The sequence below is a fragment of the Achroia grisella genome, unplaced genomic scaffold (genome assembly GCF_030625045.1).
Source record: "Achroia grisella isolate CSIRO2021 unplaced genomic scaffold, CSIRO_AGI_Agris_v1 utg544, whole genome shotgun sequence".
Classification (NCBI taxonomy): domain Eukaryota; kingdom Metazoa; phylum Arthropoda; class Insecta; order Lepidoptera; family Pyralidae; genus Achroia; species Achroia grisella.
The window spans coordinates 4991433-5019102 of record NW_026712929.1 but is presented as its reverse complement, the minus strand read 5'-3'; the positions used below and the strand labels follow the sequence as shown (position 1 = coordinate 5019102).

General features: G+C 30.2%; 2 protein-coding genes and 1 long non-coding RNA gene across 7 annotated transcripts in view; 2 read left to right on the top strand and 1 right to left on the bottom strand.

The window, feature by feature from the left end:
- LOC131847853 (zinc finger and BTB domain-containing protein 34-like) overlaps positions 1 to 27670 on the bottom strand; it is a 603887-nt gene that overhangs the window by 88346 nt on the left and 487871 nt on the right. The window lies entirely within an intron of this gene.
- LOC131847855 (uncharacterized) lies at positions 3918 to 26003 on the top strand. Of its 4 annotated transcripts, XM_059197533.1 has the most exons (6): positions 3918 to 4232; positions 19657 to 19827; positions 19938 to 20792; positions 20874 to 21092; positions 21165 to 21238; positions 23405 to 23531. In XM_059197533.1, exons 1-6 carry the CDS (start codon positions 4157 to 4159, stop codon positions 23441 to 23443), a joined length of 1434 nt encoding a protein of 477 aa, XP_059053516.1. In that variant the 5' UTR covers positions 3918 to 4156; the 3' UTR covers positions 23444 to 23531. The 4 variants fall into 4 exon arrangements, with proteins under 4 accessions (XP_059053516.1, XP_059053515.1, XP_059053517.1 ...); XM_059197532.1 differs by lacking the exon at positions 23405 to 23531 and having other exon boundaries at positions 21165 to 21460; XM_059197534.1 differs by lacking the exons at positions 3918 to 4232; positions 19657 to 19827; positions 19938 to 20792; positions 20874 to 21092 and adding exons at positions 24170 to 24919; positions 24997 to 25218; positions 25297 to 26003 and having other exon boundaries at positions 21102 to 21238; positions 23405 to 23569.
- Positions 6605 to 8534, top strand: LOC131847865 (uncharacterized). The gene is made up of 3 exons (XR_009357736.1): positions 6605 to 7283; positions 7903 to 7932; positions 8297 to 8534. It is a non-coding gene; the product is annotated as an uncharacterized LOC131847865 (long non-coding RNA).

Here is a 27670-nt window from a genome sequence, read left to right as displayed (position 1 = left end):
ATTTGATTAAAACAATTATTCATATAGATTAGATCACATTTATTATAATTTATATATACATATTCTTTATTGCACTTTTAAATACAGGATTTTAAATACATGTTACAAATTTTGTTAACAATACAGGTAATTGTAATATATTAATTTTCTGATAATTCCGCATCCAATTAAATCTCAATGTTCTCAATTCGCACATAGTTTTTTTTAATACACTGCAGGTGTCTTATACAGAAAGAGATTACGTCTCTCTTAAGGATTAAGGACTTTTAATCCTTTTATATTTTCTTTTTAGAATACTAATGCTACAGTAATGTGGCTACAGTGGATTAGCGTCATCTGAATCATACAGTCAGTCTTATAGATAATAATGGAAAGGTGTACCCGCCTGTGCTATAGATTTACGCTGGTGGGGCAACAGTGGAATATGATAAGAAGGTCAAGTCAGTTAGCCCATCGTGGTAAATTCACTATGAATTTATCACGATGAAACACGTGGAGGTCATTCTGACGTAGTACATCGGGAACAACGCCATTATTAGTCCACATTACGAAAAATCCCCTTCCACTCTTCAAACAGTCAATCCTAAGTACCGAATAACAATAAAATTCTTAGTATACAACAGTATTACGCAGTGTAACCGTCTTATCTCGCTGGAAGTGGTTGGCGGAACACAAAACCATCGAACATAAACACTTTTGCACCACGTGCCCACCACATCTGGCTGGAGGAAAAAGAAACAAAAAATAACGAACATAAAATCAATCTACTCAAATATATGTCTTAAAAATAATTTTATTTAAAAAAAACTGTTAATTTCCAGACAGTTCCATTTTAGTTTTCATTTTTTTCACCAAGGTTTTCATTTCTACCGTAACCCATGTTTACTTACCACAATTCCATTCTTTTTTTTTTAATTATATATTTTCGTATTAAATCAATATCATATGCAGAGAGGTGTGAATTTACAATTAAAGAAAAATACAAATCAAAGAAATTCCATTATTATTGTAAGGAATCTGAATAAGACAACATAATGTTTTTAATATATTTATTAAACACAAATATCTGAAAACAAGTTGAAAGTTTTCACCAGGAACTTGGAAAACTATTATCTACTTACAAACACATGAATAAGAAGATATATACTTAATATTAAAAAAATTGAAATAAAAAAATATATTATATATAAAATTTATATAAATTAACAAAAAAAAACTCACCATTACAGCTACTTTCAGGACATGTGACTTACCTGTAAAATAAATAGAAAATTTAAAACATCTACACTGTTTGTACCTTTAATTTTATGACCTTAGTACTTATAGGACTTTGGCATTAATTGTAACAAACCATAATCCTAATTAATATTAAAAAGGTTAGATAGTTTGTTACCCTGAATCATTTTAAAGAACGAGCACAATATATCTATCCCCAATGAAAAATAAACTGAATCAATTTTGATAGACTTTGATATAGAGATAGAAGGGACCTGATAAATGATTATTGGTGCAAGAAAAGTATTATTAGTTTATTGTATTTTTTAAGAAAGTTTAGCACTAAATTTAAAATAAAGAGTAGACTTATCACCAACATAAAAGTGATGGCTTTAAATAGGGAGATATCAACAGTAGTAGATAGGAATGTCTATACAGAAGTAACATTGGAATCACAACATAGTTTTGGTCTACATAATTACATGCTAAATGACTACTAAAAAACAACATACTAAGTTGCCAGTACTTTGTTTAAGCATTAGCTATTTTGCTCTAGATCAGTATTTTCCAAACTTTTAAGTGCCTTTCTGAAATTCTTATGCCCCTCTGGGTGAGACATGTAACACTAATTATGTATTGGGATTCTCAACTACTATGTTTAGACATCATCCCTACATGTAGTAATTTTTCACTACCTTATAACTGCCCTTTAAATGTAATACATCTCGCAAAGAAAGTTGCTCGGCAGTAGAAATATGTGAGATGTAGGTAGATAACAATGCAGACAAGTTTCTACCGAGTACCTAACATTGAACATATTGTTAAACTTTCGAGTTTGATATTCATTATTTATATTATTAACCGGGTTCAACATAAATAATTTCAAATAATTTACTTAACTATTTAACTTCTCTCAATGTCAGCTTATGATCATGGCTAGTACAATGTAGAGAGAGGTTAATACCTTTATTTTCCATATAATTGTTTGTGTTAAGACCCGGTTAATAATTTAAAATATTGTGGTCAAAATAGTAACCATTGTCTACTAACATCTTTAATAGTGACATTTCAATTAAAAGGCAGGCAACAAGTGATAAGTAAATCATAACTCAAGTAGTACACATAATTATTTGAAATATTACACCAGTATCTGTTTGTTGGTAAACATTAACATAAACATAATGTTCAATTTATCATTATAAGTTATAGAATAAGTAAACAGAGTGTAAGATTTTGTTTAAATTAAGTTAAAAACAATGTACCTTAGATCCTCTATTATACAGGCATTTCTTGCAGATATTATTACACTTGATCACTGACACTACATATATCACTATACTTCATAAAATTATTACATGTTTTAGAATTATCGTAAATAATTTTAGTTTATTAAAAATTTTATATTCTGCGTAATGTACTACGAAACTAATTAAATCAAATTAAAACACATTATTATTCTTGTACTTAAAAAGAACATATTAACACAATATATAAACTCAAAAAAAAGCTTTGAACATTACTTTTATTTAATTTTGAACAATATTAACAAATATTGTGAAAATTATAAAAATAAACAAAAACTTTTAGGTTAGGTTAACCACAGCGTCACGGAAAATTAGTGATGTTCCATTTCAGTCACTGTCAACTCAGTAGTGTCAACTGTCATATCACGAGGATGAGCATGAATATTTGAGACGGTTTCACCCAAAAATACTGTACCGGTTCGAATGAAATTTTGTACATAAATAAATTGCATCCTAAATTAACAAACACAGGATATTTTTAATGCGAATTCACGAGAGCAATGCCGACAAAGTAAACCCTGAGTAGCCCTGGGGTCTGAGCCCGGGCCCTGAGTCCCGTATATTACGAAGCAATGTGTATAATAAGAATAACAAAAACTTGCTTTTGTCATAGTAATTTATACTCTTAGGAGTTTTTCAAATGGACGTTACATGTAAGCAGAAATATAACATACGTAATTTAAACTAAACTGTAAAAGTAGTTTATAAATCATAATTTTATGAGTGCATGCATTCCGACTTTTATGTTTTGAGAGTAAGTATGTACATTAGACTGTTCAAATAAAAGTAAATTAGATTCTTATATAAATGTTCAAAGTAGACAAAGTTTAAATTATACATAATAAAATTTATATAACACTATTAGTTGCTATTCTGACTTAAATCACACTAAGATAAATAATTTATTAGTTACATGTGGACTATTTAACAGTTGTAACAGCAAATCATTGGCATTTGGACTTATATTGTAACACAATTAGTATTAATTTTTAATTGTAACAAGAAAATATTGGGTATTTATTTAATTTACCCTTGATTGTTACATTAATTACCTTAATTTTGATTACATATTCCATTTAACTATTTCATTTTCAGAGTTATATTTTCAGAGATATACAAACTAAGTTGTACGGTATATAATTGCAACCGTGAAGTAGTTTGTACTTAATTGCAAAGTTATAGATTTTAATTTGTGTAATCCTATTTGAAATTATCAGTAATAGAGCTTTATCCTATCATTCTCCATCTATTTATGTATAGTATATAAATAATCTATAATGTACCTAGCATTCACTGTACTAGTAGCGTTTATGCAGATAGCTATAATTTTGTTTTCAACACTGCTACGCAGTTTGACAGTACGAGTGAAAAACGGAACGCGCTTTAAGTTTAGTTGTAAACACTTTGATTATGTCAATAAAATTCGTTTTCTATTTTTCTTATTACCTGAATGTTTTAGATTGAAGTTTAAGAAAAATAGTTATTGCTAAAATGTATAAAGGACATAAAAATGCTAAACATGGTGAAAGTGGTCGGGTAACCCTCAAATATCTTTGTTGTGACAACAATATAACCTAAAATTTGTGTGAAATGTTCTTACTTGTTTACTCGTGGAATATGTGTTATTTCCTCAAAGAATGTGCTTACCTAAGTGTTTTATTTACATTTTTATAATAGTGAAGTGCAATTTTGGCTCCTGGTTGCCGATCTCAGGTAAGTACAATAATGAATTTACTAGAACATTATGAACGTATAATTCTTGTATTTGGGATATTTGTTTACTTTTTTGAAGGTTTAGATATTGTAATATGTGTGAATGAACATATATTTTGACTTACTCTTAGCCATGTGTATACAGTTTTCTATATATGTATCAAAGTTGATCTTGTCTATAAGTTCTTTGATGACAACATTGTTACTACTTATATCAAAATTTTTATAATGTTATATTTGTTTATATATATAAAATTTATAATTTTTAGTCTATATTATATTGTCATTTGTTGCCAAACATATAGTTCATTAATTGAAGAGAGCAAAAATATTTATATTTTTACACCATCAAAAGTGGGATGACCTTGAACACAATGTTTTTATACTGCGATCAACAATAAAAAAAGGTTATGGTATGGTAAATAACTGTAACTAGTTTTGGAATTTTATTTTTTCTCATTTTCAGATATATTGCAACATTTTGATATTCAAATTAGAATTAAATAATTTCTGAAATGATTCTTTGTTTTATTTTCAATGGCATAATTATTATTTAATGAGATTGTGTATTATTAGATACATATTCAATAAACTTTCAATTAGCAATCACTGTTTGTTAGCAATAAATATTTTAGGCTAAATTCAATCATTGTATCCCTTTTACCCCATTATTTGGGGTTGGCAGTATGTCTTCTTTCAGCAGTCCTTAGCAGCCAATATGATATAGCTGAGCAAATTGTACTTTTATGCACAATGAAGAAAAAAAATAAAAAAACTTCATAAGATGTTTTCGTAGTAGACATATTTTGGCTTTTGATAACACAAAATATGGCTACAGAAGACATGATAGTTCATTAACATATGGAAGATTCTAGAGTTGTGTTCTGATGACCCTATAGGCAAGTTAAGATGGTCCCTGCAGCTGTGCGTACTTGACTCGCCTAGTAGTGGCTGGTATTTATCTATTGTCCATACATACATGCGGATCAGCCAAGGAGTCAAAGGGTATTTATTTTTAATATTACTCCATCGGACTTTCTATGATTTTGCCAATGCCAAACTTGGAGTATAATAATAATAATGTTAGGACAATTCACACAGTTCCATCTAGTCCCAAATTAAGCTAGCAAAGGCTTGTGTTATGAGTACTCGATAAATGTTACAAATCCATAGATATATATTTTTTGTAAATACATACATATTATGCATAGAAAACATTTAGATCTAGACAAACAATCATACTCATAGATACAAAAGTTTGTGCCATGTGAGGAATCGAACCTGTGACCATTGGAAGTAAGGTAGTGTGCTAAACCGCTAGACCACAGAGGCCCTCAAATATAATAATACACTATTTATATTATAACTATTACTGACCTCCGTCTTGTGCGGGTGTACATGTATTATATATAAAAATCTTCCTCTTGAGTCACTCTATAAAAAAAACTGTATCAAAATTTGTTGCATAGTTTTAAAGATTTAAGCATACATGGGGCCAGACAGCGATATTGTTTTATACTATGTAATGATGATGATGATGATGATATGTGGGAGTGTATTTAAGTAATTGGAGGTTTTTAAGAAATTTCTCTTACCACACTTGGGAGGGATTCAATTCTGTCAATCAATCCATAGCATAGGCAGAGTTATTATAGCACCAGTCATACATCAATGCCACAGGTATATTTATATAATAATATAATATAAGTTAAATATATAAATAACTTACTAATAAGCTTTCATTCAATTTCATTTCCTTTCTGATATATAATATATTATAATTAAAAATATTGTTTGTATATTACAAGTGAATACTGTAGTATATGAGTATGTGTATGAGTATAAAGTCATGAAAATTAATATGGACTGCGAGTATTACTTTAATTTGTGGAAGTGAGTTTTTTGGGACTGAATAAAATAGAATAGAAAATCATTTATTCAAAAAAACTTAAATTAAGCACTTATGAATAGTCATAACAATTTTTTATCTACCGCTCGCTCGGAAATCACGAGAACGAAAAGAAACTTGTGTGTTGCTCTTTTAAATAATCGTTGTAAGTTCACATTTCCAAGTCGAAAGGTGAGATTTTTATCAGAGTCAAATATAAATACATAATAAAATTAAATCAGTCATAGTGATAAGAGCAGACCTATCCTAACAAGCAGCACTCGTTCACGAGTATGACGGATGAGCCAGCCATCTATTCGGGTGTACATATACCTATTATATATATAAACCTTCCTCTTGATTTACTCTAACTATTAAAAAAACCACTTCAAAATCCGTTGCGTAGTTTTAAAGATTTAAGCAGACATATGGACGGACAGACAGCATTATGAAAGGGTTGGGATATTCCCGGGGGAAATGAATATAGTTTTCTATTAGGGCCAAACCGTACACCACATTACTTCCGATGGTCGCGAGTTCGATTCCTTGCGGTGTAAACATTTGTATTTATGAATATGATCGTGTGTATTCGAAATGTTTTCTATGTCTATTATATATATATAATAGACATATAATTCACGAACATTTACAGAAACAATATATTTATCTATTCATATAAGTCATTTAGTATACATAACACAACCCCTGCTTAGCTTGGGACTAGATGGCGCGGTGTGCATGTCCAGGTATTATTCTTATTATATTGTTATTTATGACTACTATACGTAATATAAAATCTCAATTTCAGGCCCCATACGGTACATACCTTCTAGAAAGGGATATTTATTACTATTAAACGGATACACATATTGGCAAGACGCAAGAAACAAAACTGCCATTCATTGGTATTGCTCAAAGAGACACCAGAGGTGCAAGGCGCTATTGAAAATGGATCACGTTAATAACACCATATTGTATGCGATAACAAATCATAATCATGAAAAATCAAAATATTCGTATTATCATAATTAATACATTAAGTATATTCGTATAATTAGTAAAAATTACGGGAGCTTATCACGTTTTTTTTATTGAGTTACCAATATTTCAGCAGTGTTTCAACCGCCATGATTACGGGTAAACAGAAGAGAAGCGGGTTGATGGTAAATAAAATCTTTTTAAAACAGTATATAATATGAGATATGTAAATGATCTCATAGATCATGATAATCATTGTCATGATGGAACAACGATACATTTTGTTGTCACAGCATTAGATGACGTGAATATGTTCGAAGTGACTGACATCTGTATAAAGAAAGGGAAACCGCTAAGAAGAGTCAGTTGTTAAATATCTTTACATTAATAAATAATAATATTCATTTCATAAATGAAACACATAGATATAATTGTTGTAGTTCATTACTATATTATTAGGTTAAATTTTTCCTTTATTGAAATTACACCAAGATTAACCGAGGCACTTTCTGGGATAATTATAGAAAAACTACGCTTAATATATGTACGTAAACTATTTATGTATTTTAGCATTAAATTAATAGTGCTGGAAATTTATATATGTAATTATATTATTATTATATGAATAAAATTGTAATGTAAGTGTGTCATTTTGTAATTTTCTGATTATTGTTTTTTCTATCTTGATTCCTGTACTGCTAACACAATGTATAATATATAATTAAACAATTACCACATTATTATAAACTGCAGCGAATTGTTACTTCATTTTGATTAATATTAATAGAATAATTCTAATTTCAGCGCCCATAGTGTACATTCCTGGTACTAAAGGTGTGTATATTTTTATTTTAATAATTTCTACTTGTAAAATGAAGGAAACAAATTTCTTACTTTTTCTTTTATCGTATCATTTGTACTTATCAAAATATGTATGTCTCCCTTATTCTCGTCATTCAGGTGATTTCACTGTTCTTTCTGGTGATATCGTCTCACTCAATTTTACTTACTACATTACATGGAATTTTAGAATATAAAAATAATAATATTTTTACATATTATCTGCACTCATAAAAAAAGCTTTTAACCCTCTGGGCTTAGTTCTCTCTTCCATCTCATAATATACTTTGGAGACATATTTAAATGGGTACTTAAAGATTTCATTTATCCTGATTTATGTGTTTTTATTAATTTTTAGTGAGACCAACATTCGTCAACTTTCGCAACGGAAATCTTCTTCTATTCAATGGGTTTACATACAGCAAATCGAACAGATTAAACTGGTATTGTTCGAGAAGAGTCACATGTGGATGCAAGGCGAAAGTCAAGCTGACCACTGACGAAAAATATATTGATAGATTGGTGCATTGCCATGTTCATGGTCGCGAGAAATATGTGTTATCTTCTGATGGAAGTCTCACTAAAGTGTAAGCAAGCGTTGCGTTAACTGATTCGTATATAAGTCACATTTTAAATAAAATGTAAACTGGGTTGCATTGTGTGCGAAATCAATGACGTGTTCCTACTCTGTACTACTCTTATATCTTCCATATAGCTGTGCTTCATGTTCATGTTTCAAAAGTAGGATATGAGAATGAAAATTACTTGTTACGTGCTAAGACATTTAGAAGTAGCAATGTTTAAGTTTTATTACTCTACAACTTCTAGTATTGTCTATAGATCGTTTATGTTACGTCAAGAATATGAAGAATGTAATTAAATTTGTATATCAATAATAATGTTAGCTAATTAAAAATTAATTCCACTATTAAGATCTGTAATACTATTAAAATAATTATATTTGTCACTGTTACTTTGTCGTGCGGTTTTAGGATTTATTAAGTAAATATTTTATTAATAAGTAGAGATAGTCCTTTTTTATTTAAATATTTACAATCGTAGAAAAGTTACTTAATTCGTTGTGTAATTTATAAAGAAATTTTCAATATTACATGTAAAATAGTATACGTTATGTGAATCTAATCATTAGAAATATAAAATATATGCAATATATGTTTTAATTTAGTATTTAGTACAAAGTCTAACAATATAAAAACAAATATATTATAATTTTGTATTGTATTTGCATTTTGTTTTGAACACCGGTCATCTGAAATATGACAATTGGCTTTCTAGAAATGGTTGATGATTTGGTCATTTATTTTGATCAGTTTGATCAATACGAACATGAGCCCAAATATGAATAAGTTAGGCCATCGAGGAGAATTTACTGACACCAATCACTTGTACCATGTATGTATGTGTAATACGACGTTAGAATTTATTTACCAAAAATTCAAGTTTAAATTTTGACGGAGATAAAGATAATTGAATTCGATTAGTAACTTCCATTAATTAAAAAAAAAAACTAGTATTATTGGTGATTGTTGATGAGTGTAATAAATTTTAAATTTCACCTCGTCGGATTCTTGCAATAAAGTTTAGATCCGATATATGAATGAAAATTGATTTTGTAAGCCATAAAGTTGAATAAAATCATAGAAGTACTATAGTGCCATCATTGTGTTATAGTTCAGGGAAAGGATTCATATTAAGTTATTGTAATCATCTTATTAAATAAGAATGTATGTTCTATAGCCATGCTTGAGGTATATTTCATATGGTAAATTAATAAATGAAAATGAAAGTAATCATTCTTTTGATTGTTTTTCTTTGATACGAATATTCTAAATCTAAGCTGTCTTCTAAAATGGAGGTGGTATACAATGAGGTAATAATATATTAATACTGTTTTACGATTTCGCATGTATAATGTCAGAAGATATTTATTTGAGACCTATATGTATGTTACTTGATGAAATAAGAGAGAGATTAAATGAATATAAATTAAAAGTGGTCACATTCGGTTATTTTCGTGGTCAAATATGATCTTTAAAATCTTATTTCCAGCATTCGACGAATATAAGTTCATACCAACGCCACGTGGGAAGAATCTGTTGATGCTTAATGGATACACGTACTCGCAAATGAAATCGTCAAGTAATTATTATTGTTCAAAAAAACAATCCGCCAATTGTCGGGCTCGTGTCAAATTAAACGAGAATGGTGACGTTGTAAGGGCTAATTATAATCACACACATCTACCACCGAAGTATTTTAAGACATCTTCAGGACAGTATTACAAATGTAATTAGATTATTGATATAATGCCGGCTTATGTAGGAGCAATATGAAAAGCATCACAGTATAATATTTGATGTATGTGATTTTAATTACATTTCAACATTGGAAAAATTAATATGATGGCATTTTACAAGATTATTTTGTCTAGAGAGGTGTTCGTTTTACAACCGTATTTCTAACGGTTTCCGAATTGAATTTATTTGGATTTAGTACAAACTCTTGTATTTTAAGGTTCATCTTAGATCTAAGTCTATATATTTCGAGTCTTTTTTTAATCTGTGGAAAATCTTTAAAAAACCGTCACACCACTGGAGGGATGGCGTGGTGGGGTGTGGGATTTTTACCCACTAAAAACCACACTGCAAACGTCTATGCCGGAACTGGGGGTTTCGCATGTGCATTCCACCCCGGCTCCGACGCCGATGGTCCACCATATACAGTGTCCATCTAAGAGCAGAATCACAATCCTATAGTAATGGTAGATCCATAGAGGACGGTTGTACGCAAAATGTGTGTGTGTTGAAAAAGCCCAATCTAAGTCATAATAAGGACCCGATGTATCGGGTGCTGAATTTTGTCCTGTCTTTTAGAATAAGAGCGCAAAAAGTGATATTTTAATAATAATAAATGTATTATTAAATAAAAATGAATTTTATTCCAACCAATAGCGCGAATTCATGTTTGCACATTTTTAGCTTTTATTTGCTTACCTTTTAGTAAATCATGATTGGATTGAATGGATTAGTAGCCATTTTGAACCGAGTTAAAAAAAGCGATCTTAGTTGTGTTTTATTTGTAATTATATTATTATATTATATATTTATTTAATGTATTTTACGGAAATATTCACAAATTGTAAGCTTTTCATTTATTCTTTTCTTCTTATGATATTGTCAAAAAAATATACATCTGTTTTCTCTTGTTCTTCTTTATTTTTGTCATTACTGTAATCGTTATTGTAAAATGAAATGAAAATACTTTCTAACTATAATAAAATAATTGATGAAGTGTCATGTCTACTAACAACTACTGTGGTATATTTATTGCACGATACAAACATTTTATCGATTACTGTGGTATAGCGGATTAGTATTCGATTTCATTCCTTGGACGATGCAAACATTTATTATTCATGAGTATGATTCTCAGTATTGATCTGGGTATTTCCTGAGAACGTCTATTATGCATGTGTTTTTAAAATAAAATATTTCAACCAGCTGTTTAGTTTGAGACTGGATGGCGCCAAGTGAATTATCTTAGCTTATTATTGTACGAACTTGATGTTCCATTGCTTTCCAAATATATCGTTTTACATTTTTCGAAATAGAACTCTCCGGTATAAGGTTCAATAAAAATATATAAATATGTTTCTTAAATATACCTTGATTTTTACTCAAAAAATTTATATCCCTAAATTAATACAGTTAGTATTTAGGTTATTTTAAAATAACTTGTGTTTTAGAAACAACATATAAACATTTTCTGCGAATTAAGATGTTTTGGGTATATATGATATTGAAAACAATATTTTAATTTCAGCACCGGTGGGTTATCAATTTATTCCTAATCCGAAAGGTCAGCCCCTAATAATGCTGAATGGTTACACATACAGTAAACACAGTAAAAGTTTAAATTATTATTGCTCAAGAAAGAACATAGGTTGCAAGGCACGACTCAACTTAGCATCGGACGGGAGAATAAAAAAGTGGTTTTGTTTCCACGTGCACGATCCGCCTAAGTTTGTGCTCACATCGTCTGGACAGTTCCTAAAGATCTAGTTACTTTGGTTATATGAAAGTATCTAAAAGGTTGCCAATTTAAAATAAACTTCGAATATTACCTCCTCAAGACGAATACATTTTTGTATTACTATTGTACTTATATGAACATGACATTGTTATTATAATAAACATTAGTGGAATAATACTCGTTATAGAGTTTCGATCTGACTGTTTAAAAGATTTAGTGATGGTAATGATAGTAACTCAATTGGAATAAAATTATATAGATACAGTTTTATGTTGTTTACATCCAGCCACTCTACTAACTAATTTAAGCAGCCAAAACATAGGTTCATTATTACAGTCTTCTGTAGATTAAAGTGTCCACGAACTGGAAGATTTGATGGATTTTTCTTTATATTAAATCAGACTGATCAAATTAACGTACCTCTTGATGTGCCAATTAGTTAGGAGCCGAAAGATTGGCCCTACAGATAGGGTCCTAAATCGTGTCGTAGACGCTTTACTGTGTAGTGATTACCACCAATACGTACTTAAATATATAGACTTAAGTATGTAGAAAGCTATTTATGGTAACCTTAACTGTGGTGACTCCAAAGTGCGTATAACTTTTGTTTGCTTTGGCTACAAATTTAAAAGCATAGCCTAATAGCGATTTGTGATTTTTAGTCAAGTTTTAGTTTTCTTGTTATATTCGATATGTATATATATATATATGTAAGTATATATATTTGCCAAAATTATTTTAGATTTTTGCCTACAAAGAAATTAAAGATATGTTTTACACGCCTCCTAATAGCTTATTGTATTATTTATCAGTCTTTAAATGTCTATATTTAATAGGCACAAACTAAATAATGTCATTATGTATGAACAAAAAATAACTAATAGATATTTTTTTATTTTATGTACAGGTATTACGAAACATTATATGCTAAGATTGTTTGTTGATATACTAAGTATAAAAACAGATTTTTTACTTCAATGTTGGTGAAACACGCTCAAACATTATGTATTTACATATGTATAGTAATCGTTTTTAGGTCCGCTCTGATTGCGGTGCGGTGCGCTAATATGCAGCTCGGTATTTCACTAACGCTTTTTAGGGTATTGATGCGGCTGTTAGATTTTTTAATATTATAGAATAAAACGTCACTATATCGAGGATTGTACTTTATGACATAGGAAAATAGTCACAACTAAGACTTTTAAAATTTTTGAATAAATTGTCATATATTCTTTGTATTATTTATCAAAGTATATATGACAAAATATTAAAAAAATTAAAAAAGGAATGTTATAAAAATATTTTTATATTAACACGTAAAGCAAAAACTTTGTACCCCTTTTTAGGTAAATTGCTCGGGCATTAGAGTATGAAATTTACCACACTTAAAGTTTATAATATAGAGAACGAGTGCAGAATGCTACTTAATATTATTTTTAAATTATTAAAAAAAAACATTACACATACTGCCGTATATTTGACACACACACGCATATATACTGTTCTTTATTGGAAAAGTTTGTAGTTATATTGAGAATAGATTAATATTGTTTCTTGAATATTATTTGACTATAGTCTTACTGAATGTTAAATTAATTTTGTTTGAACATCGACCACTGGGCGACCACTAGTAAAAGTAATTTTATCTGGTCAGACTGTAAGCAGCAAATCCATGCTTGCGGTGATGTGCGTTACTTCAGTAATGCTATTAACTTGAGTGATACAGTGCATTATGTACTGTGCACTGTATTATGCGCTGTATCGATCCGGAAGCATTGGGTGGCTGAGGTGGCTCTATATATACATTAGTAATATAATGCACTGCAACCCACCGCACCGCATCATTGAGAAGCATTCGTCAAATTCTGCGTTGCATTTTACCGCATTATACAGTAAGCATTTCCATGGTATCTTTTCATGCAAATTAGCTTCTGTTTATTTTGTACTACATATTATGAAAATCATATTGAAATTCATAATTGCTTGAGGAATAAAGTAAATTGCATACTGGTTTTAAACTGTTTTTCTTTATCAATCACAGTCCAGTTTGATTGTTATATACTATTACTTATTAGATTGGTATTATTTTGTTTAATTTCTCTACCATTAGCATGTGTGAGACCACGTATATTTTGTGCGGAAACCTGATCAACGCCACCGGAAGCTGTAAGTCCTTCCCCACCAGTGATCAAATTCCGACCGTTTTTGCGATCTACACCCATATTGCGATCCTTGTTTCGCCTACAAACGAGGTATCATCAGGAAATTAATAGAGTTTGGATATAGTTTGCCGAAGCCTAGTGTTGACTGTTCGGCGACCAGACTACGACACAAACACACATTTTAATGGTAACGAATATAAACAAAGTAATAGAAATCCATTATGTAATGAAATGGACATCCGCAGAATAACACATAATTCTATAAAATATATGTTGAATACTATTTACATTGCAAATAAGTTAATTACTTGATGGAAACTGAAAGCCATGGCCAATAGACAAACTTGAGAATAATATTTTGGAATTGTATTTTTTTTATACAATGTTGGTTTTGCATTTAGTAGATCATTGGTATAAATGACGGCAAACAACGGTATGCGCTGTCAGATTTGTTCACTACTATGTAGCATTGTAAATGTTTGTTTGTGTGTCACATGTTGGTTAATGTAGGTCTATATCTTCTTTGTTTCTCTAAGTTAAAAGATGAGTGTTGTATTTTTAATTAAAAAAATTGTATGTAATAGTATCTTTGTTTATGTGTTTTGTTACAAACTATGGTATTATATAGGTATATTTTGGTCTATTGTCAGCTCAGCAAAAGGTGTTAAATATGAATCTTCATTTTGAAAATAAGCATATTATCAATTACTGTGGTGTTTTTACAAATATTATTCTTTTCAGCGCTTGAATATCAGTTCATACCAACTCGAAAGGGAAATAATCTCATAATGTTTAACAAATATACTTACTCTAAAGACAGCAAAAGTCGCAACTACTATTGTTCGAAGAAACTAATGGGATGCAAGGCACGGCTCAAATTGTTAGAGAACGGAACTCTGATGGTGTATGATGATAACCATTATCACGAACCACCGAATTATGTGGTGACCTCTTCAGGGAAATATGTAAAAGTTGAGTGAACACTCCATGTGCATATCACATAAAAATAAACTGCATTAAATCGAAAATTGTAAATTTGGGAATTCGACTCAAAAGTAAATGCCTTAAAGTCTATTTATAAAAGTTTGTAATTTTTTAGTTAATGCGTTATATGCTTGCTGTATTATAAGTCAACATATATACTCAAAACAAATTTTAACATAAATTAGGGGTTACAGAAATATTAAAAGAAAATATTCTGGACTGTCCTGAATATGATTTAATTCTAATTATAATAATCGGCCATTGTGTAGTGAAGTCTTAGACCTCGCCATAACATACTTATTAAGAAACGATTTATTGTAAAACAGAACACTTTGTTTAAAACAAAACTCTTGTCTATGTATCTTTTTATATAATATGTATTTGTAGTAATTGCGACCTTATAACGCTTTTGTTTTGAAATGAATATATGGTATGTTAAACGTGTTATAAATGTGTGGCCCAAAATACGTTTAAATACTACCAAGTCGTTTTGTCTCTGACTCGCTAAGTCAGAGACAAAACGACTTACTTGAGCTTCAAATTTGCTAACGGTCGTATACGCATCTATTGTAATAATTTTCATTAATTAAAAAACTAGCCAATAATCTCCAATTTTATTTACACAATCAAGATCCTCATCTCACGAAAAAGCGCAAACAGGTATATTATTTCTGCAGACTATAAATTGTAAATTAGACTTTACAACTTTTATCATATATTTATTAAACAACGTCCAATTGGTGTTAATCGATCGTCTCTTTTCAGGTTATGGATTAATACCGACTCGTAAAGGTCACCTGTTACTGTTCGGGGGTTATACGTTTTCAAAGGACAATAAAAGCTCAAATTACTATTGTTCCAAACGATGGAGTGGCTGTAGAGCCTGTGTTAAGATCGTCCAGGGTATTGTTGTGAAGGCGTACTGCAATCATTACCACGACCCGCCACGACTCAAGTATTCAAGACTAAAGAATAGTAGCGGAGTTGGGCAATACTGGAAGTAGACTGTAAAAAGCGTCTGCGTCCGTATCCCAGATTCACCTTTTTTTACGAAGAGACATATTCATACATGAGATACGATTAAAACCGCACGCTGTTTCTGCTTTACCCGCGTTAAGACGCAGTTGAACTTCCCGTACGCAGGTCGCGGTTTTCCAATGAAGGAGTTGCCCTGATGCGCAGGGACCACTCCGCGGATCACTCTCCTCCTGGGACCTTCGGATGCTCCTATATCCTCCATTCCGAGTGTTCCCATCATGTACATAGGACGGTTACTACTTATAATCAGGTGGTCCGTCAGCTTGTCTGCCATACTCACATCAAAGAAATAATCCGTGCTAGGTTAAAACTAAAATCCGCTATATGTACATTAATTAAATTTTAAATTATACCTACATGTATTGTAATTTTTTCATACAATATTGATTAAACCGCTGTTAAAAAACGGAGGTGTGTTATAAGTTTAACGTGCCACTCAGTGTGTATCTGTGGAAAAATGACTTCGGAATAGATTGACCGATTTTGATGCAGTTTTTTTGTATCCAAGCTGACGATCCAAGATGATTTTAGCCATAATTTCCGAAGATCTATTCAGGTGTCTCTTGAATTAGTATTTGACTTACAGTTTTTACTAACTTTTGTTGTCGGGGTTTTTATTTATGATTTAAATTATTTGTCTAATAAACTATACTTTACTTAGTATTACTATAGTACTATTTATTGTAATAATGGAAAACATAGAATAGATTATGCACTTTATTTTATTTATTATAGCCTTACATAGATTTATTGAAGGCAGGCTAACATACACATTGCCAAAGTGACAGAAAGAGGACAGTTTTTTTTTATTTTATATCTCGACAATATGTAAGTATCCACTTAGTTTAATCCTATTAAGTAATTACTTCTCTTTTTTTATATATAAAAATTCTAGTTCAATTGGACCCTTTGCATTACAATGTATTGCATTGTTAGTCTAATTCAAAACTCATATATTTTTGTTTTTGAAGTGTTTGTTATTAGTCATAGAATTTAGTTTAATTCTATACCATATTTAGAGTATTAATACCTAAAAAAAATGTTTACTTTTTTAGGTACCGCCCAAAGATATACTATGATACCTACAGCTAAGGGTAAACATCTGATTATGATGAACGGTTACACATACTCTCAAAAAAACTTAACGAATAACTACTACTGCTCAAAGAAGGACTCTGGTTGCAAGGCTCGTGTCGCCTTAGGGCATCACGGGGACATAATAAGAGCATATTGCCATCATGAACACCCACCTCCCAAATATATAAGATCGGCTTCAGGACGATATATTAAAATATAATATGTTTATCAATCTATATGGCGTATTTTTTTATTTGGAGAAAATCCCTTATCCCCCCGCCCCGTTGGAAGCGAACGGACACTGTAGGACTCCCACTAAAGGTTAAAACTACAAGGTGGGATGCTTTGGAGAAGTGCCATTTCCCAAATGAGTCACGGGATCGCAATGACCATCCACCGTCACTTCGGAGGATTCGGCCCGCATTAGCGTACGGGCTCCCTCGCTTTGGTTGTGGAGCATATGCTCAATATATGAATAACGCTTTCTTAAATGCAACAATTCCCTTAAGTACAGGCCTAACAACAAAGATATCACGAACTCATATGTTGCGATTTGCGGAAAGATGTCATGCTTCCGCGTGAATTCATGCCGCGCAATGTGTCATTTATTTTTATGAAATTTTCTCCTTTATTATATATTACTCTAAAATAATATTCTTCAAATTATTGAAATTTGTAGCCGGGCCATTGTTCTTACCGTCACGAAAAGGCAGATTGTTGATGTTGAGGGGCTATACATACTCCATGAAACACCCGAATCACTATTACTGCTCCAAGAGAAGTGCCGGCTGTCGTGCGTCAGTCAAATTAGGAGAAGATAATAAAATAGCAATGGCGGATGAATGTCATGCACACGAGCCACCAAAATATTTTGTGACAGCAAAAGGAAATTATTTCAAAATATAAGTTTGGTTGTGCCTTGTATTCTTTTAAATAATTATTGTAAGAGATTTGTAATTAATTTAATATTTTGTATTTGGAATAAGATGAATGACTCTATCAAATATACGAGCTACCACAGTTTACAATTTCGTGACTTTTAATCAGATCATGAAACTGCATGATGCTGCCATGATGACGACCTTTCTTATTGTGATAGTGATCCTTATAGTTTTCTAATTAATAGAAAAATAAAAATCGGGGTCTTCATATAGTTATGGTTAATCGTCATCACGAACTTGACATTACTTTTTTTCTGTTCGGTTTCACCTAAATCTGATCTGAAATTTATCAATTACTTCCGACAATGAGTTGGAAGTCCAAATCATAATTTTGGAACGTTAAGTACGTACCTTTTAGTCAACATTTTTCATATCACACTACTAAATTTATGAAAGATGTTTGTATTAAAATATTTAATTACGTTACTAGGCCCATAACTTCAGGATAAAGGCACAATGGTGGCAACAGCAAGACAGACGTATTATTTAACAACCCACATAATTACGACAATAGTTTAAATTACGTCATTATGAAATAGATGGTACTTGTTTCTAAAAAAGGAATATTTTCTTATATAACAAAACCAACGTCGACTATCATCATTGTGATAAACCCAAATCTTGATATACACATTTGTTTTTATACCCTTCTATACAACGGACGGATATACCATACCACTGAAGTATTCAAATCAATCTAGAAAATTTTAGAATATAGTAGAATAAATGATGTTGGAAATTGTAGACACAAAGACTTCTTACAGATTTGACTACAGATTCATATAATTTACTATATCATCATAAATAATAGGAAGCATAATAGTAGTCCTACTATTGCGCCTGTTATTATATATAATGCTATATGAATCAATTACACAATATTTAAATATATATTATGTAATGTGTTCTTTAATTGTAAATATATTATATTTAAATGCTTATCTGATTATGTGCAATTCAATATATTCATGACATGTAAAAGTGGTATTGTTATTAGTTATACTTCGTATTAAATTTGAAGCGAAAACAGGTACAGGAGAACAGATCCAGGACACATGGATTGAAGTGAGTGCTATCTTCTTCGGTAGCTCGCAGCATTTCTTCAGTCACAATTACATTTCACCACATAACATTATTACCACTATGCCTATTAAACTTTCGGTGTCTATGTGTATCATACTATTCAATGATTAGTATATTGGAATCCTCTTTAATTATGTAGGAACCCATATATTGTCTCTCTTACTATATTAGCTTCTGACATGATGTATACACATTATACCCAGGATAAAGATGGAACAATCATTACATCGGCCGGTACACAGTACTTTTCACTCATTCCATTAAATCCAGTCATTAATACAGTCTGTAGTTGTAGTACTAGTAGTTTAAAATTAACTATACGCCATTTTGATGTTAGTATTAAGTAGTAAATTTTTTAATAATTCGATTTTGTTGAACAGGAAAAAGGAGTAAATTGTGGAATTACTTTAAAATAATAACAAGTAAACGTCAACGTTGTTTGCTTTGCGGTATAGAAATTTGTATGAACATGGCTAGACATCTACGGGCCAAACATCCTAAGGCCTACAGAAATTATAAAGGAGAATCACGGGCAGTTTTTCCGAATTTAGGTATGTTTAATGTAGTGCATTTTTTGTTTCCTCCATTTAATTTATCTCATTTACTTTTATGTTGCCTATCTAAGTTTGTCAATTATTTATTTATTTTTATTGTTTTACAGTTGATAAAGTTACGACATGTGATAGAGGTTGGATAAAAAAGTATTTTACAGAACTTACAAAGTCCAGGTATCAGTGTATTATTTGTTCTATAATTGTCGTCGTACCTATCGACTCATTTAATAATTTGAAAGGCCATATTGAAATCTCACATCCAGATGTTTTTGATGAAGTAATGAATAGTAATGATTCGCTCTTTGATGATGACCTTGACTCGTCCTTGCAAACAAAGAACAAAATACGCAAATATCGAAGTTGGGTTCGGAAATATTGTAGACGAATTAGTGTAACGAAATATCAATGTTTAGTTTGTGACAATGTATTAAGGTTACCTAATGGACAATTAGGAAATATGAGCCGACATTTCAAATGTAAACATTATTCAATTTTTGACCAAGAAACAAACAATAAAAATACTGCTATTGCAATGATGGACGATGGATTGCTTAATGATGGATTGTACGTAAACAATGACGAAGTTTCACTCTCTACTGAAAGTGGCAAATCTGTCATAATTTTATCATCTGAACAAAATACGTATGATATCGAAGAACAAGTTATAGAAGAGAGTGCAGATGCAACTAGTGAAATAAATGATACTGATTTATTTGTGTTTGTTAATAAACTAGAAACTACAACCGCAAATGATGTGAGAAATGAAACTCTGATTGAAAATGACAAATATAACATTATTACGGAAGTAACACCAAGTACAGACGTAATCGATACAAAGACAAATAATCTTCCTAATATAGAAACAGTAAAACAATATATAGAAATAGATATAATTTCAGAATCAAATCCTGATCTGGAGCGAAAAGTAAAGGAATTATGTAGAAAATCTACATCAGGAATGCGTAAGTCTATTATTTTTAATGACATTGTATATTTTATTGATTACATTGTCGTATAAGATGCGTGATATTTTTATTTTTCAGGAAAGAATAAATCGTCTATCTGGAATTTCTTTAAAGCCATAGATGAGAACCGTCTTTATGCGTGTTTGTTTTGTGGAAAAGTAATGACTATACTTCCGCAAGTGGTTTCAAACTTGAGGCGGCATATATCACTAGTACACAAGAAACCCTACGCTCTGATATTAAAATATGAGGAAGAACAAGAGAAAATGCAAACCAGCGATAAATTGTTGAATCCAGGTACATTCTTAATTACAAGATTTGTATTATTTTTTAGTATTATACTGTCTAATAATGATTTTTGTATTCCAGAAACAGAAGAGTTCGATATAAGCTATTTTGACACTGACATCGAAGGAGAATACAAATGTAAACTATGTTCAACGGTAATATATTGTTTAGGTAGCGATCAAACTATTTTATTCAACCACATAAATGAAGAGCACCCAAATGAAATTGTCTTACTAGAAACGTCGTAATTAATAAATGTCTCCCAATGTTGTTATTAAGTGTTGAATTAATAAGCTGACGTTAATGTTTAACATTATAATCAAATATAAATAAATAAGCGGTAGTGAGTTAATTCACTTTAAAGGCGGACTTAGAATTTTTACGGTATTAGTTACCGTCTTTCGGGTGATAATATTATTAAATTTTCGACTGATTTTGCTATTTGTTTATTTATTATTTAGTTATAATTTTATTTCCCAATTGACAGCGGAGCTCCTCAGTGCCACTTCGTATTTGAGTTTTGGTAGATGAAATTTAACCGTGTTTATTTTGTTAAATTCATTCATAGTCTAATTTACACGCGATTAAAACACATTAAAGAAGAATTTAAAAGAAAATTTGGAATTGTGTATATTAACATTAATATTATTTAATTTACAGTGTATACATGTAAGTAGGTATATAGGTGCATATAATTATATGATTATAGATCTGATTTAAATTGTATAAGAGACTTAAGAATCGTGATTTATTCTAGTTGATGGTACTATAACTCTAATAGTGCATTGAGTGTGTTAAGCAGAATCGTTCCTAAGATGGAAGTTAGCGCCCAACCTTTTAATGATACTAAAACTGCATAGATACTGCAACTTCATACACTGTTTGTAAATTTATAGTTGTTTAATCTAATTGTTTTAATTTTTTTTCATTAATACAATACAGTTATAATGTGCACATTATAAATTTATATTTAAGATGAGATGAGATATTTACAATGATGATACTATTAAAGAGCTTCAATTATCAATCAATTACAGTGCCGAAATAGCGGGAGATCTTTAATAATATTATCATAGTCAGTATCTCGTTTATATAATGTGTATATAATATATTTAATCTCATATTTGATAATACAATATTCACCTAACAGTATTTTATTTGAACTTATAATTTGTAATAGGGTCATTTACACTCATAAAATGAAAATTCTTGATCGTATAAGTGTGAATTTTAATAAAGATATTATTTATTATTTTATATTATACATTTTAATAACTTAATTTATATTTTATTTTATCTATTTATTTGTAATTAGGTACTAGCTTTAAGTGCCTGTGTACTATGGATAAAGTAGCAGGATATATCACAAATAAATTTTATTAAAAAAATTATCTTTGTTTAAACATTATTTCAATTAATATACGGATTATTCCATGCCATTAGCAGATTATTTATCAAGCAACAGCCACCAAGCTTCAAGTTTCTACAAATAGTAAATTTGGTATAAAAAAATTAATGTAAGTTAAATGGCATAATTAAATGATGATTACACATTTTAAGTTAAGCATTGAAATAAGCTACAATTAAGGTTACATGCTTTCTTTATTGTTTCGGTATATCTAAATCATAGTTTATTATGTATGACATGTTCTGAATAAAAAGAAATTCTTTGAGTACTTCCTTCTAGAAACTGAAACTTTCCATCGCCGCTTCAAGAGCCAGAAGTAAACTAAGGTCAAGTGGTCCAGCGAGCAAGGAGCAAGGGAATGTGATGCTGTGCCATTTTAGAGGACGATGTCTAGGACAGATTAAGGTGTCAAAAAATGTACGAAAAGCCAACCCTGCCATGTGGAACGAATAGCTAAAAAGAAAGGGACATAAATCTAGTCTGTAATTTTGTGTTTCAAGTTATAATAAATACATATAATTAAAAGTAAATTTGTTGTCTTTTGAAGATTGAATACTAGAATTTAATATTTGTACTAGAATAAACAGTTATGGTTGAATATGCGATTTTTTTATTATGTACTTCTTCAATATGTTTTATCATTTCAGTACTCCTAAAGTAATTAAGTAAAGTCTTAATACTATGTTAATTACTTTAGGTAATATAAATAAATATCTCATTGCTATTAATTATAGGTTAAATTCATTGTTTCATATTTTATTTTATAATACGCGAATTTAATAAACCTACTATATTTTCTTTAGCGACAACTGAAAGTTCATTGAATTTGCGTATGTAATATATATAAGGATAGAACGATTAGTGTAAAATGAACATTAATTTTAAAATAATACCGCTTTATATTGTTAAACAGGAAAGAGAAGCAAAATGTGGGAATACTTTGAACCAATAACAAAATCACGCCAACGTTGTTTACTTTGTGGTCAAGAAATTTGCATGAACATGTCTAGACATTTGCGGTGCAGACACCCTAATGCTTATAAACAGTACAAATCAGAGAAATTACGCTCTACGTCAGGTATGATACTACTACTATTATATTTAGCTTGGGACTTGATGGTGCTGTGTGAACTGCCCTAAGTATTATTATTATAACTCATTTCACCAAGGACTTTCCATCATATAACATACCATCAATCCATCCTGACATTTGACGGCCTCGGTGGTCTAGTGGTTTAATACACTGCCTTACTTCCGATGATCGCGGGTTCGATTCCTCGCACGGCACAAACAACGTCTGGGTGTTTTCTATATATAATATGTATGTATTTAGAAAAGAAATATCTATGTATTTGTATCAGTTATCTAGTACTCATAACAGAAGCTTTAGAAGCTAGCTAGCTTAACTTGGGTCTATATGGCGCTGTGTGAATTGTCCTGTGATTATTATTATTATGTTATATTATATATATGTATATAATTATTTACATTAAAAAAATTAAAAAATCCATCAGCATTGTAGTAAGTAAAATAAAATATTTAACTAAATCCAATGGCTATCGTATTAGTAGCACCTCTTATGCGGTCTGTCGTGGACTGTTATAGAAATAAAATATAGGTATTTAAGTTACAAAGTTATATTTAATTAAATAAAAAAATATTGTTATTTGTTTTGCAGTGTTTGTGCAAGATACACTATGTCATGAAGAGAGCGTAACAAAATATTTTACCAAGATTTCTAATGCTAGATATCAGTGTATCATTTGTTCTTTAACTTTAGTGATACCTGTCGGCTTATATAGTAACCTGAAAACTCATATTGAAACGAAACATCCAGATGTTTTTGATCAGAGTGATGATGAAAACCTTCATACATTACTGGATATGAACAATAAAAAGCTAAAAACTCGAAATTGGGTCACGAATTATTGTAAGAAAATTGGATTAATAAAATATCAATGTTTAGTTTGTAATGAAGTATTGAGATTACGTAAAGGGCATTTTGGAAATATGATTCGACATTTTAAATGCAAGCATTATAAAATTTTTGATAAAGAAACAAATAAAAGAAATGTTACTTCAAGAAAAAAAGGTTCATTCCGAGTTAATAATAATAGCTCTGAAAAGGACGATAGCACTGAAGTTTCAGAGGATAATGTTGATGTAAATAGTAGCGAGAATGACACCAATTCATCTGAGTTTCCTAAAACAACAGAAACTACCATAACAAAAGGAGTAATGACGAAAAGTGACGGTACATCTCCAGAACAGAATGTAGACGAAACTGAATACGTAATAAGTACAGAATCAAACGATGTTACTGATGAGGATAAAGTTGAATATATAGAAATAGATATGATATCGGAATCAAATCCTGATATGGAACAAATAGTAAGCGCGTTATGTGAAAAAACTGTGTTAGGAAGACGTAAGTTTATTATTATTTATACATTGTTACGTTAAATAATTATCAGATTAGTGATACATCAAATATTTACTTTTCAGGAAAGAATAAAACTTGTGTCTGGAATTTCTTCAAAGCCATCGATAAAAATCGGCTCTTTGCATGTTTATTTTGTGGTAAAACAATATCAATATTTCCTCAGAGTGTTGCAAATTTAAGACGTCATATTTCGCATGTACATAAAAAACCGTACGACATAATATTGAAATATGAGAAAACTCAAGAAAACGTTAATGTTAAAGTACCATTCACTGAAAAATCTGGTAGGTTCTCAATTTTATAATCTATGTGTTTTGTATGTAATGTAGATAATGAGTTTAATGATATATCTCGCATTTCAGATGCTAAAGATTTCGTCAATACATATTTCGACGTAGAAGACGATGGAAACCATAATTGTAAAATTTGTTCCGCTGTTATAATGACTATAGAGAGTGATGAATCCATTCTATTCAACCATATCAAGGAAGATCATCCAGATGAGATAATGTCTTTTGTAGAAGCTCCATCATCGTCAGATGAGTCACTTAATGTTATAATTAATAATTTTATGTGAATAATTAAATAGACTTATGAAGGATTGAAGATATATAAAGGATAAAAATATGTCATATGTATTTTATCTTATTGATATGCTGGTGACTAGATATTATCCGCAACATGCTTGCTGCTTTTTTAGTTAAAAGATAACTTGATGCCCGTGCTCTTGATATTATCTTCTCGTCAAATGTTAATAAGATGCATTCAATCTTTTAGTCGTGAAATGGTAACTTACAACTTACAGATAGGTACCTAGATTAATATGCTATTGTTATTCTTTTAGATTTATTATCTTAAATTATGTAAGTAAAATTGAATGAATATAACGCGTAGTCTACGTTACTCGCTGCTACGTTACACGTAGATTTCTGTTGGCTGAAAGAAGTTTCAAAATGTTTAAGTTTTGGAGACAATCGAATATTTAAAAAATGTAATGTTTTATAATGTTAGTATAGGTATATGTTACATGTAAATCGTTCGTTTGAATCTGTATTTATAAGTTTATTGTATGTAGATTTATTGATATAAATAATTAAACATATTACTATGTATTATTTATTACTGCATACATCTGGGGTAATCATACTCTAATGACGAGTGACAAACTAATTCTGCCGAATAAAGTAATAACAAGGTTAGATAACTATATATATGGTATTTTCTGTGCTTAACAAACATTTGCAGATTTTGTCAAATGTCATAGAAAACGCCACTGCATATGCTATGTGGTTGTAGCCCACCCATGTATAAACGAAATATCTACTTTGGAAAGTATACATCTATCCTGAGGAGATAAAAACCATCGTGCCTAAGAATATCCTTCAATTCTTACCCCTTACCCTTCTTCCTTCTGAAATAGCGTGAGCACAATAGATCTATGCAGGTCGCAGTGCTACATGTTCTGATTAGACCCGAGTAATAGCCCAAATCCCTTATGTAAAAAATATACATATAAAAAAGATACTTTGTAAAAAAAACATTAAAACTAAAAATTTCTTTAATATTAATTTTTATACAAATAATTTTCTTAACGTTCCAGCACGGATTACTAATTAATTTTTTACATAAGGTTTGTTCGTTATAGGCGACTTCTATCGGTTATATAAGATAAGTATATATGTTAAAAAAAGTATTCATTAGTACAAGAAATTAATCGAAATTCTTTTTTTCTAAGTATTTTTGATCATTTATATTCCAATTTCCTGGTGAATATGGTAACTTCTGACAGCAAAATAATTACTATATAAAAATATTTTATTTTTCGCATATATTTAGGTATCAATGCAGCAATTCAAGTTTATGGTAAATACAATTATAATATAAACAATACAAATGTATAATTATTTTTTTCAATGATGCTGTAAATTATTATGTTTCGTATTTATTTTTCAGAATATACGTTGATACCGACGCGTAGAGGGCATATGCTTATGCTGAATAATTACACTTACTCTAAAATGAACTCAAAGTATTACTGTTCAAAGAAACTTTCAGGTTGCAAAGCTAACCTCAAACTAAACGCCACCGGTCGAATAACGGAGAGATATACAACCCATACACACCCTCCACCGAAGTATATCGTCATGCCGGATGGAAGCTATGTGAAAATAAATTAAAAAAATATATTTCCTGAACTTTTTTTTTAATGATGATGATGATGAACTTATTACAATAACATATAGATTGTATACTGTGTTGTATCATATGTAACTAATGTAGTACTATATTAATAATGTAGTGTATATGACTACTACTACTATATAACAACATAACAACATTACATAATTAATGTAGTACTCAATAAAGCCGAGTGGAGCCATTTAAGTGCCTATATGTATGAAAAATGATTATTTTTAATGATTTATATACATGTTCAATTAAGTTTAATTATATATACATTTTATTTTATTTTACCACTATTTTTCTTTCTTTTTACTCATATATGTTGGCTCATAACAACTTTTTTTTGTCATATGTTACTATGGAATAAATATCAACCTATTGTTCGACATGATGCTTACGGCTAACCTTTACCATCCCACCACTTGCCATCGACAGGGATTTCATTCCCATACTCTAGAACCTAAGTGCAGTTTCAGAGGAGTTTCCTCTCGTATACACTAAGATTATGGTATGAAATACCTGCCCATGTTTTCTTTTTCTTTAAAGTTTTGA